The sequence below is a fragment of the Micropterus dolomieu genome, linkage group LG02 (genome assembly GCF_021292245.1).
Source record: "Micropterus dolomieu isolate WLL.071019.BEF.003 ecotype Adirondacks linkage group LG02, ASM2129224v1, whole genome shotgun sequence".
Taxonomy (NCBI): domain Eukaryota; kingdom Metazoa; phylum Chordata; class Actinopteri; order Centrarchiformes; family Centrarchidae; genus Micropterus; species Micropterus dolomieu.
The window spans coordinates 616,240-628,313 of NC_060151.1; the positions used below are offsets into that span (position 1 = coordinate 616,240).

A 12,074-nucleotide genomic window follows, 5' to 3' on the forward strand; every position below is an offset into this window, starting at 1 on the left:
AGAGACGAGAAAGCACAAGACTACGGGAAAGGGGAGAAGTCGAGTTAGTAACATGCATTAATGGGATGAGGTTGCATACAGAGGGAGAGAAAGTAGAGGAGAGAGGAGCTCAGTGCATCATGGGAAGTCCCCCGGCAGTCTAGGCCTATAGCAGCATAACTAAGGGATGGTTCAGGACTCACCTGAGCCAGCCCTAACTATAAGCTTTATCAAAGAGGAAAGTCTTAAGCCTACTCTTAAATGTGGAGATGGTGTCTGCCTCCTGAACCCAAACTGGGCCCTGAATCTACATGAGAGGATCTTGATAGCTGAAGGCTCTGGCTCCCATCCTACTTTAGAAGACTCTAGGAACCACTAGTAACCCTGCATTCTGGTGGGGTAGAAGGATTTTAAATTCTATTCTGGATTTTACTGCAAGCCAATGCAGAGAAGCTAAGACAGTAGAAATGTAATCTCTTTTCCTGGTTCCTGTCAGAACACGTGCTGCAGCATTCTGGATCAGCTGAAGAGTCTTAATGGACTTTTTCGAGCAGTCTGATAATAAGGAATTGCAGTAATCCAGCCTAGAAGTAACAAATGCATGGACTAGTTTTTCTGCATCATTTTTAGACAGGATGTTCTGGATTTTTGCAATATTGAAATTTGCTAAATGTGAGAGTCAAAGGACATGTCCTGATCAAAGATAACTCCAAGATTCCTCACAGTGGCGCTGAAGGCCAGGGTGAAGCCATCCAGAGAAACTATATCTTCAGATAATGCATCACGGAGGTGCTTGGGTCCAAGAACAAGTATATCATTTGAAAATTTAACATTTGAAAATTATAGGTCGTCCAGTTTTTAACATCCTGAAGGCACATTTGGAGTTTGGCTAACTGATGAGTTTCATCTGGCTTGATCGATAGATATAATTGAGTATCTTCTGTATAACAATGAAATTTTATGGAGTGTTTCCTGATAATATTGCCAAAAGGAAGCATATATAAAGTGAATTGGTCGCAGCACAGATCATTGTGGAACTCCATAAATAACTTTGGCGTGCATGGAGGATTCATTGTTAACATGTACAAACTGAGATCGATCTGATAAATAGGACTTAAGCCAGCTTAGAGCGGTTCCTTTAATGCCAATGAAATGTTCCAGTCTCTGTAATAGGTTTAAACACTTTGAGAGAAGCCAATTGAATCTAAGAGAGAAATAAATGTAGTACTAAGGCTATCATTCTGAAAGTTCACATGAATATTAAAATCCCCTACAATAACAACTTTGTCCGTTTTTAAGGACTAAAGTTGACAAATACTCAAATTCAGATAAAAAGTAGTAAAAAAGTATAAACCAGGAGCACGGTACACTATAACAAATAGAAGTGGTTGCAGTGATTTCCAACTTGGGTGTGAAAGTCTAAGAACAAGGCTTTCAAATGAGTTATAGTTTAGTTTAGGTTTAGAGCTGATTAGTAGGCTGGAGTCGAAGATAGCTGCAACTCCACCTCCTCGGCCTGTGCCTCGAGGAATGTGAGTATTAATATGACTGGGAGGGGTGGATTCATTTAGGCTAACATATTCTCCATCACCCAGCCAGGTTTCTAAGGTTTAATATCAGGTTTCTATTCTTTTTGCACTATTGCTCTTGTGGTTTTAATTTTTATGAGGTTTTTATGTACAGCTCCTCTTCTGTTTACCTTTGATTTAAATAATTTCGATGGTCGGGGGACAGACACCGTCACTATAGGATTTTCACTAGGTAACTCCTGAAATGGAGGAGCAGAGAAGTGTGTTAGACTGCGACTCTGCGTCCTGGTCTCAACTCTGGATTGTCATGGATTTGGTCCACTAATAAACTTGGACAGATTTCTAGATATGAGAGCTGCTCCTTCCCAAGTGGGATGGATGCCGTCTCTCCGAATCAGACCAGGTCTTCCCCAGAAAGTCTGCCAATGATCAACAAAGCCCACATCGTTTGCTGGACACCAACTTGACAACCAGCAGTGAATGATGACATCCATGTCATCACTGGTCTGATTTGGCAAACTGGAAAACTACGGTGTCCGACATTGTTTTTGCATATGTACACACCGACTCAACATTAATCTTAGTGACCTCCGATTGGCGTAACCGGGAGTCATTACCGCCGACGTGAATAACAATCTTACTGTATTTACGTTTATCCTTAGCCAGAAGTTTCAAATAAGACTCAATGTTGCCCGCTCTGGCCCCAGGGATGCACTTAACTATGGCCGCTGGCTTCGCTAACTTCACGTTTCTCAAAATGGAGTTTGTTTCTCTGTGTGGCTGAGTGGGGGAAATCTGTGAACAGGTTGGTGTTAAACCGTGGACTTTGAATGCTTACGACTATTCCTGCTTCGGACAGTCACCTAGCCACACTTTCCTGGCTGCTCAGGAGATGGCGGAGGATGGCTACCAGAGGCTAATTCAGGTCGTTCCACACTGACTACCGGGGACTGGCTAGCTACAGTAGCTAGAGTGATCAGGGTGCGGAGCCGGACTTCTAAATTACTAAGCCTCGCCTCCATGGCTATACATAAACTACACTTGTTACATGTACCATTACCTCTAAAGGAGGCAGAGGATTAACAGAACATCTGACACACCGAGCAAGAGAGAGCAGGAGAGGGAGAGGGGGAGCTAACAGCTAAGCTAAAGTACGGTAGCGTCAGCAACCAAAACTCAACAACTATGTGATTTAGAGTCACTGGTATTTAGTTAGAGAAGCAAAACTTGCAACCAACACACAAGCACCAGAAATGGAACGGAATGAGTCAATACACTTACCTCAACGTCTCTACAGCCGTTCAGCTTCTCACACCTCCTTGCTAAACCTGTACTTTAACGCCCTAAACCCGCCTGAGTTTAGGTGTGAACCAGGGTTTGCCGATGTTATAACTCACCCTGGTGAGTGTTGAAATACAGCTGTCCTCACAGAAGCTGATGTATGACGTCACAGCATCTGTAAACTCATCCAGACTGTTGGTAGAAGTCCTGAAAACATCCCAGACAGTGCAGTCCAAACATGCGTGAAGGTCCACTATAGCCTCACTGGTCCTCACAACAGGTTTACAAAGCTTTAATTTCTGCCTGTACACAGGAATCAGGTGGATCATTGAGTGGTCAGAATGTCCCAGAGCAGCGTGGGGGATAACGTGTAGCTGTGTAACACTGATCCAGAATGTTCTCCTCTCTGGTCTATTTTATAAACTGTCTGTATTTAGGGAGTTCTTGGCTGAGATTTCGCTTGGCTGAGATTTCCCTTGTAGGATAATAAATAGGGAGTCTGGGTTTGCTCCACTCAGTATCTGGTCTGGTGTTGTTCCCCTGATGTTCAAGAGCTCTTCTCTGGTGTAAGAGCTTTGAAAATCACTGAAAAAAAAAAGAGTTTAAAAACAAAAGCAAAACAAAGTGCACCGAACACTGAGCCAACTATACGCAGCACCATGTTGGATCTTCATCATCAAGATTAAAACAAAAAAAGGTTTCACTTTATGTGTGATGAATCTAGAATATATGAAAGTTTCAGTTTTTGACTTAAATTACGGAATAAAAGGAACTTCCACTATATTCTAATTTTCTGAGATGTATATACCATACTGCATATATGCGGATGCTGAGGTCGTACATTATTAAGAAGGCGTCTCATAACCCTTACCTTGTTTTTCAAATACCGAAAATACAGACCCTCAATTATGAGTGCTTGAAACTTGTTCTATTGACATTCCTTACTCTACCAACAGCGATCAATTGCTTTTTCACTTTCTTCTGACAAATGTACTTATTGCTTACTTTACTTAAATGTAAATGTAAAACACACGCACGATTACATATTTGTTTGCTGTAAGACAATGCAGTGGCAAGCCAATTTCAAGACTATTTATAGTTCCAAATATTAAATCTGGTAAAGACTACAATTCCAGCACAAGCAGCAAGATGCACACTGATACACGCATTTGTGTATTGGTGTAGATGATGGACATTTTCATTAAAACAGCAGACATGAGATGAGATGTTTCTACAGGCAGAAAATAATTGTATCTTATAATCCAGGACCAATGTCAGCCTTGGTAGTCCAGCATCTGTTGTGAGAAAAAAGAGGTGGATTTGTGGGGAAAAATAAATAAATATTTTTTTCAGCTTTCTCATCCCATCGTATATTAAAATCCAAATTTAGTGCACTCCACTCTAGGCAGAACGAGGACGAGTTATTTACAGCTTTAAAACCTGATACACACTTCTCACATCAGTTCAGTGTCTGAAACCTGACCTCTGGTCATGAGTTTCATGAGTAAGTGAGGAACTTGAACACTTTTATAATGTAATTTTTAAGGTTACTCCAATTTGGAACTCTATAAGTAGTAATGTAAAGAAGAGATGACACATGTCTGATACAAAAACAAATCTTTTCTCAGCCAAACAACATCCAAACCCATACACACAAATACAGAAAACATACCCCATTACATCTACTTCACGTTTCAACACAAAAATCCATACCAAGACCTTTTTAGTGACTTTCACAATGAAATTCAACGATCCTAAATTTTGTTGTTTTGGGATATGACATATTGATTAAAATTCAATACATGATTCAAACTCTGTTTCCTGACCGGACCTACATAATGTAAACCATGGGACCTACGTTATGTAAATCACGTGAGGACCGCAGCAACACCAATGACGTTAACCCTAACTGCTAGCAGATCGGCCGTGAGAAAGATGTGCGCAGCTGTTGGGTTTAGCGGTCGACATGCATACAACCACTGACTTAGGTTTGACTTAGGAGGCTGTCAACGCCTTTAAGACTAATATAGTTAGCTAGGTAGCTAACACTTACACTACAAAGCTAACATAGCTATTGCTACTTGACTTTATTTAAAAAAACAAATAAATGTTGTTTCACAGAGGAACTGAATGCTGGTCTCCGAGGTGAAAAGGCAGCTAAGTTGCTTGCCTTCCACCCAACACACCACCACCAGAATACAACTTTATGGCTATTTGTAATACATAACCATCTTTTTCACATGTTTGCGTTGTACCGCTATTATAGGTTGCTGCCACAATAAACGAAAACAGGTGTCGTAATTTTATGTGTCTGAAACAATCTACGTATATGGTAATTTTTCTGTTGAGGAAAGGCTCAATCAACTAGTTAAAAGTGTCTTGATAACCAGTTATTTTTAAGTTAATTATCAAGCAAAAACACCAAGCCATTCCTGTTTCCAGCTTCTCAAATGTTGAGGATTTGCTGCTTCATCATAAGGGATCCAAGCAGAGAAGCTTCTTTCTTTCTTCTTTTTCTCTTCTAAAAGTGTTTGAGCAGCAAAAACTGCTGGACAAAAACTCACCAAAATTGGTAGGTGATATTCATTGACCTCATGGTGGTGCTGTAGCAATCAACTTTACATATTTGCAATTATTTTTTCGAAAACATCTTCGTTTAGCGTCAAACTTCTATCATCATTTTAATCTCTGGATTCATCTGCATCTTTGCTCTAATGGTCTTTTATCACTTTTTTCTAAAACCTATTTTTTATATGTGACAAGTGTTGGCCTCACTTTATATTTTTCAGAATATGATATATCGATTACCATCTATATCTGCAAGTCTTCATTAAAATGCTACCAAAATCAACACAGACATTTTCTAGATGGCTGATATCAAGTATTTCAAAGGGTTTTCAGATCGGTCAAACAGTGATTCTGCAGTGATATTCAATATCTTGCTGTAACTTGTATAGTATGCAAAACATTTTCTTTTTTTCACTGTTGGATCAGACACCCCCAAAATAATTGACAACACACCCAAAACCAGCAGAATGATGTGTGATTATTTAGAGAGTCACCTACTCTGGGGAGCTGAAGGTCGAGGGTTCAATACCACAGTTGACCAAATGTGAGACTTTTTTCTTATTTTTCTCTGCTAAAAAGTGCAGCTTAAACTTTAAAACCTGAAACGCAAAATGTTGCAGGTGGGTTGAACATTTCACCCAGTAATCACGTACATATAATGACACTCTTTGCGTTTCTGAAAGTCAAAAATTTTTCATCACTTTAATCTCTTAAGTCATGTGCATCTGTCATTTTTCATGACTTCCTTGGATCCCGTTCATTGCCTCTATATTTATTAATTGAATTCCTTTGAGTTTTAAGCCTCAGGTATTGTGATGAGCATTTTTCACTATTTATTGACAATTTTAGATTAAACAAATTATCAGTTCATCTAAAAAGTAATCAACAGATTAACAGATAATTAACAGACATCGCCATCGCAACGTGTGATTCTGGGATACAGAGACACCTGAGGATAGTTTTAATAGAGTTCATCAATTTGCACATATTTGCTTTGTTGTTTGTTTGATTAATTGGTTTCACTCCAAAATGGCGCTCTTTAAAATGCTTGTCAGCATTCGGATGCTGAACTTGAATAAAAAATATGGTAATTATCAAAAATGTTGCTTTTTTCCCCTCACAGCTCACACTCTTACATGCATGACCTCACTTATGTTCAATCACTCACCTGCCCTGTTGATCTCGATAATCTCCTCCTGTGCCAGTGGGCAGTCTCCAGTTCCCATCATGCTGCCAGATCCCACCATGCCAGGCCCGAGAACATTACCCATCAGCCTGTGCGGTGAGGCAGTTGCCATGGCCAGGGCATCTGGCTTGCAGTAGTTGGGGCTGCCTGGCTGTGGTGCTCGGGGGATGTGCTTGTTCCTCTTCTTGGGTAGTTTCTGCTTGGCCATGGCAAGGGAGTAGTACATGCCAAAGTTGTTGACGATGACGGGCACAGGCATGGCGATGGTCAGCACACCAGCCAAGGCGCAGAGAGCACCCACCAACATTCCCGACCATGTCTCAGGGTACATATCCCCATAGCCCAGCGTGGTCATGGTCACCACAGCCCACCAGAAGCCGATGGGGATGTTCTTGAAGTTAGTGTGGGCCGCAGCCGTCGGATCGTCTGGGTCTGCACCGATACGTTCGGCGTAGTAGATCATGGTAGCAAAGATGAGGACGCCCAGCGCCAGGAAGATGATAAGCAACAGGAACTCGTTGGTGCTCGCCCGCAGAGTGTGGCCCAGGACCCGTAAACCGACAAAGTGGCGAGTCAGCTTGAATATACGCAAGATACGGACAAAGCGCACCACACGCAGGAAGCTCAGCACATCTTTGGCTGTTTTGGAGGATAGACCGCTCAGCGCCACCTCCAGGTAAAAGGGCACGATGGCCACAAAGTCTATGATGTTCAGGGTGCTGCGGAAGAACTCTGCCTTGTCAGGGCAGAAGATGACCCGCAGCATCACCTCAATGGTAAACCAAATGACGCAGACACCCTCCACATATGTCAGCCAGCCATCTGTGACTACCTCATACACTATCTGCAGGGAAGAAGAATAAATAAAGGGTTAATGGATTTTATCAAGCCGTTACTCATTCATTTATTCATTCATTACAAGGCACATGCCCAGAGGCACAATACCTTGTTCCTCCAGGGCATATTGTTCCACTATCTAATGTCATATGCATTTTTGCTTTATATTCTTTTCTCACTTTCTGTCAGAAGTTAAAGTTTATTTAGCAATTCCTCTTGAACTGTGAGTGTATCGAACCTCTGGCCAATGAAAAATACAGAACTCATATGAGGATGATCCTAACAAATGTCTTCCTTAACAAATAATGTTCACCACCACTTCTGTATTTTTGTTACCTGTTTCTCACAAATCTCCCAATTTTTTGTAGAAGAGCAATACACTGGAGTGTCCTTTTATTAACATAATAAACAAATCACTAAAACTTCATTGTACCTCCTCATGTGTTGTATTCCCAACGGTGACATTCTCCGTCTTGTTATAGATAGTGTTGAAAGCTTCATGGGTCTCCAGGCAGAAGGTAGAGATTGAGAGAAGAATGAAGAAGAGCGAGCCAAACGCCACATACTGCGGAGAGAAAAACAGTGTTACAATTTGCACATCCAGCATACATCATCTCCTTTTACTCAAGCAACACTACAGGAAACACAAACAATTGGCCAGTTTCAGCTATTCTGGCTAGTTTAAGCCTTTGTCATTAGTATTTAGGTTTTCATGTGATTTCTGGTGGAGGAGGGGGGGTTTTGGCCATTGCAGTATATGGAAAACAGTGGTTATGCCATAAGACTGCAGATAGAGGGCACTAATAACAAACTGAGGAGAGTGGAGGAATGGTGTTTATTCACTGCAAATGTTCTGACTGCTGAAATCCCATTGATATCAGCACTTTTAGAGAGATAGAGGGAGAGAGGTTAGGATGGCGGAGAGAGTAAAAGTAAGACAGGTATACATGGTACACATGGTGTGTGTGTGTGTTTGAAGAGAGTTACTGTGAGCACCATTATGAAATGATATCAATGGAAGCAAAGCTAATTGATGTGTGTGTATGTAGGTTGAAACGGTCTTTTTTCAATCAGCATACAATAAATTGTCTATGCTGATACCACCTATAAGACCACACACACTCCATGTATCTTGCAAATAATTTATATATTTTATGTATGTATGTATCATCAGTCATTTTCTCTAGTGTTCGTGTGTATAGGGAGATTTCCTTTTCTCTGCAGCATCGCCCTGTCCCATACTCCCATCTCTCTCTCTTACAGTCTCCTCCCACCCCCTTTCTATGCCTCTCTCTGCCTGTGCGTGTGAGCTGCCTGGATGTGTTGGGGTGCTCCCAGTGTGCATGCAATAGCAATTGTCTACGATAGATGGCAATGTTCTGAGCAGGTATTGTACAGTTACAATTACTTACTTTCACACCCCTGATGGAATCTAGTGTTCCAGATATACTTCACGTACATAGAGGTGAATGGAATTTTGATAAAGTCACATTTATAAGATTGAAGAGCAACTGTCCACAAACAGTGTCCTAATAAGACCTCACTGTGAACATTTCTCTCTTTCTACTGAAGAAATCATTCCTTTAAAAAACTGCTGTGAGCGCCACAAATTAAATTCCATTCTCCTTCATGGTATTAGGATGGAGGATGAAAATTATGACATCTCAGAACTATCTTCAAAGACAGATACTACTAGAAGTAACTTAAAATGTGTTTTTGGTAATGGGTGAACTGACCCGTCAACCTAAAGTCAAATTATGTTTCTTTAAGGTTGGTTTCACTTAGTTTTATCTTTAAAATTCTACAGTTTTTATACATATGTTAATTTGAGGTACGTTTACTGTATAGAAACATACATATTTGCAGTGAGATCAGGATTACAGGGCACATTATTTGGTTTTCTGCTCAAGCTTGCAGGAAGTAGAGGTGCAAACGTGAACAAAAAACGATTTTCTCTCAATCTGTTACATCCCTACCCTCCCAGTCCCCCTCACCCATGGGGTGAAGGGTACTCACCCATGGGGTGAAGGGTACTGGGAAGTTTATCATTGCAGCGGTGTTTTTGCTTCACTAGCATCAAGGGAGAAAAGTTCAATGGCTTTGTTTTATAGACCAATAACTTAACCCAAAACATGTTCCTCTTCAAATCAATAGGGGGAACCCTAAGGGCTTCAATCAGTCACATTTAGACTTAAGATGTAATAACAGTAGCACCCTGTTGAGATCCTTAAGGCTAGGAGCTCTCCAGACCTATTGAAATCTTCTGGGCAATACTAAGCACCTTCAATTGAAGAAATAGTCAAATATTTTTGGGAAATATATTTATTTGCTTTTTGTTTATTGGCTGGACGCAATAACTTCCTGGAGTCTTGTCATAACTGTGTAAGAGCAAAAACTCTCATTATAATAAAAATCATAATCAGCTTTATTTATTTAGCAATAGTTGTACATAAGATACAACTCAGAGTGCAGTGCATTAACAAACATTTTAAAATGCATGACAACCTATGGCAGCAGCTAGCAGAGGGAGAGACAGTCAAATAAACAGGTGCTAATCAATTCATAAAGAGTTAATGAGCTAGTGTAAAGATGTTATCTGTGTTCTTGTTTACTTGTTTTGGTTAAGACTCATGCTGCCTTATGTGCAAGTAGAGGTCTGTTAGAGTGCAAAATTTGGTCTGACTTTTACTATATTTCTTAGGTGCAGATACTATGAGAAAAGATCTAATAAATTAGACATTTTTTCATAGCAGGAAAAGCATGTGTGCCTAAAAACATTAGTGATGGCTCTGTTCCATGATTAATATTATTAAGTACACCTCAGTACCAGTACAGTTCACGGCTGCAGCCCAAACCAAGCAACCCACTTAATTTAGAACCAGTCAAACCATGTCAAAACTACTTCCTGATAAACCGCTCAGTGATGAAGACAGACAGCCAAAGTCTTCCTCTAACCCTAAGGGAGAACATCAAGTCCCACAGCTTATTATCATGGTCTAATTTAACACTGCTATCTAGAGCTGTCCTGAATACACACACACACACACACACACACACACTTACAATTGCCTTGGCGAACTCCTTCTTTAACTGGGTGCTGCACCTTTTTAAAAGATCTCAGTCAGTATCAAAATGAGTATACATTGAATACATGTGTGATCTTGCTGTAATATCACACAGCCTCTGAGTTATTTTATTTATTTTGATATTTATTACTGATGCAGGGGAGATGCTACATATAAAGTACTGTGCAAGAGTTTTAGGCAGATGTGGAAAAATGTAATAATGCTTTCAAAATTAGACATGTTAATGATTATATTTACCAATTAACAAAATGCAAAGTGAGTGAACAGAAGAAAAATCTAAATCATATCAAACAGTGTCAGTTCTTCTAAATAAAGGAACTCGGCAGGTAGGTTGGCCCAAACGTCTTGGAGAGGCAGCCTCAGTTGCTTCTTTCTTTTCATGTAATCCCAGACAGACTCGATGTTGAGATGTTGATGTTGAGATGTTGATGTTGAGAACAAGGCTCTGACTCCTTTCAAGGACTCCTTGTTCTTCTTTAAGGTGAAGATAGTTATTAGACTTTCGCTGTATGTTTGGGCTTGTTACCATGCTGCAGAATTTGGGGCCGATCAGATGCTTCCCTGATGGTATTGCATGATAAATTGGTATCCCAAATTGACGAGACTATTCATTCTGACCAAATCCCCAACTCCATTTGCATAATTGCAACCCCAAACTTGCAAGGAACCTCCACCATGCTTCACTGTTGCCTGCAGACACTCATTCTTGGTCCGCTCTCCAGCCCTTCCGCGAACAACCTGCCTTCTGCTGTAGCCAAATGTAGGTAGGCAGGTACATTTATTCTCATAATATAACAGGTTATATAATTAAATTGAGAAACACTGATCTAGACAGGAGTGTGTGTCTTTATCTCCTTTTTCCTAAAATCAATGATCAGCTCCTTAGTTTTGCTGATGTTGAGCAGTAAGTTTTTCACTGTGCACCACTCTACAAGATTATCAATTTCCTCCCGATATGAAGTCTCATCATTGTTTTAAATCCGGCTGATGATGGTGGTGTCATCCGCAAACTTCACAACAGAGTTCTCTCCATGTTGTGGATGAATGGAGTGGTGAGGGCTCTATCCAGAGCCAAAAGCTGCTTTTCAGTCTGGTGATAAAGACGCTTACAGCACCGCCAGAGCGAGACATCAAGGAGGCAAAGTGGAGACGTCAGCAGAGACTGGAGAGAGACCTCAACACCAACAACATCAGAGATATGTGGCAGGCCATCAAGAACATCACAGGCTACAAAAGCAGGAGCTCCCCCATCATGTGTGAGGCCACATTACCTGATGAACTTCACACCTTTTATGCTCACTTTGATCTCCTCAACAAGGAGTCAGTTGTAAAATCTACTCCACCTCCAGAGGACCGGCCACTGTCACTATCCACAGTAGATGTGAGAAGAGTCCTGCTGAGAGTGAATATGAGTAACTCAGCTGGGCCTGTTAACATTCCTGGCCGTGTTCTAAAAACCTGTGCCTATCAGCTTGTTGATGTTGTTACTGACATTTTCAACATCTCACTGTCTCAGGAGAGGATTCACACCTGCTTCAAGATGGCCACCATCGTTCCTGTACCTAAAAAGTCAGCAGTGTCTAGTCTAGTGTCTAGTTTGACAAGTCC

At 40.8% G+C, this 12,074-nt stretch overlaps 1 protein-coding gene across 3 annotated transcripts in view; it reads right to left on the bottom strand.

Moving 5' to 3' along the window:
• The window catches only part of LOC123967496 (potassium voltage-gated channel subfamily C member 1-like), a 127,399-nt gene that overhangs the window by 48,441 nt on the left and 66,884 nt on the right, over window positions 1-12,074 (bottom strand). For 2 of the 3 annotated variants that reach the window (XM_046043606.1, XM_046043605.1), the window contains exons 2-3: window positions 7,814-7,945; window positions 6,526-7,387 (exon numbers count right to left, since the gene is read on the bottom strand). In XM_046043606.1, coding sequence (XP_045899562.1) covers window positions 6,526-7,387; window positions 7,814-7,945 — 994 coding nt within the window. Of the gene's footprint in view, window positions 1-3,226; window positions 3,375-6,525; window positions 7,388-7,813; window positions 7,946-12,074 lie in introns of those variants that run through there. The other variant, XM_046043607.1, reaches the window with a different exon arrangement.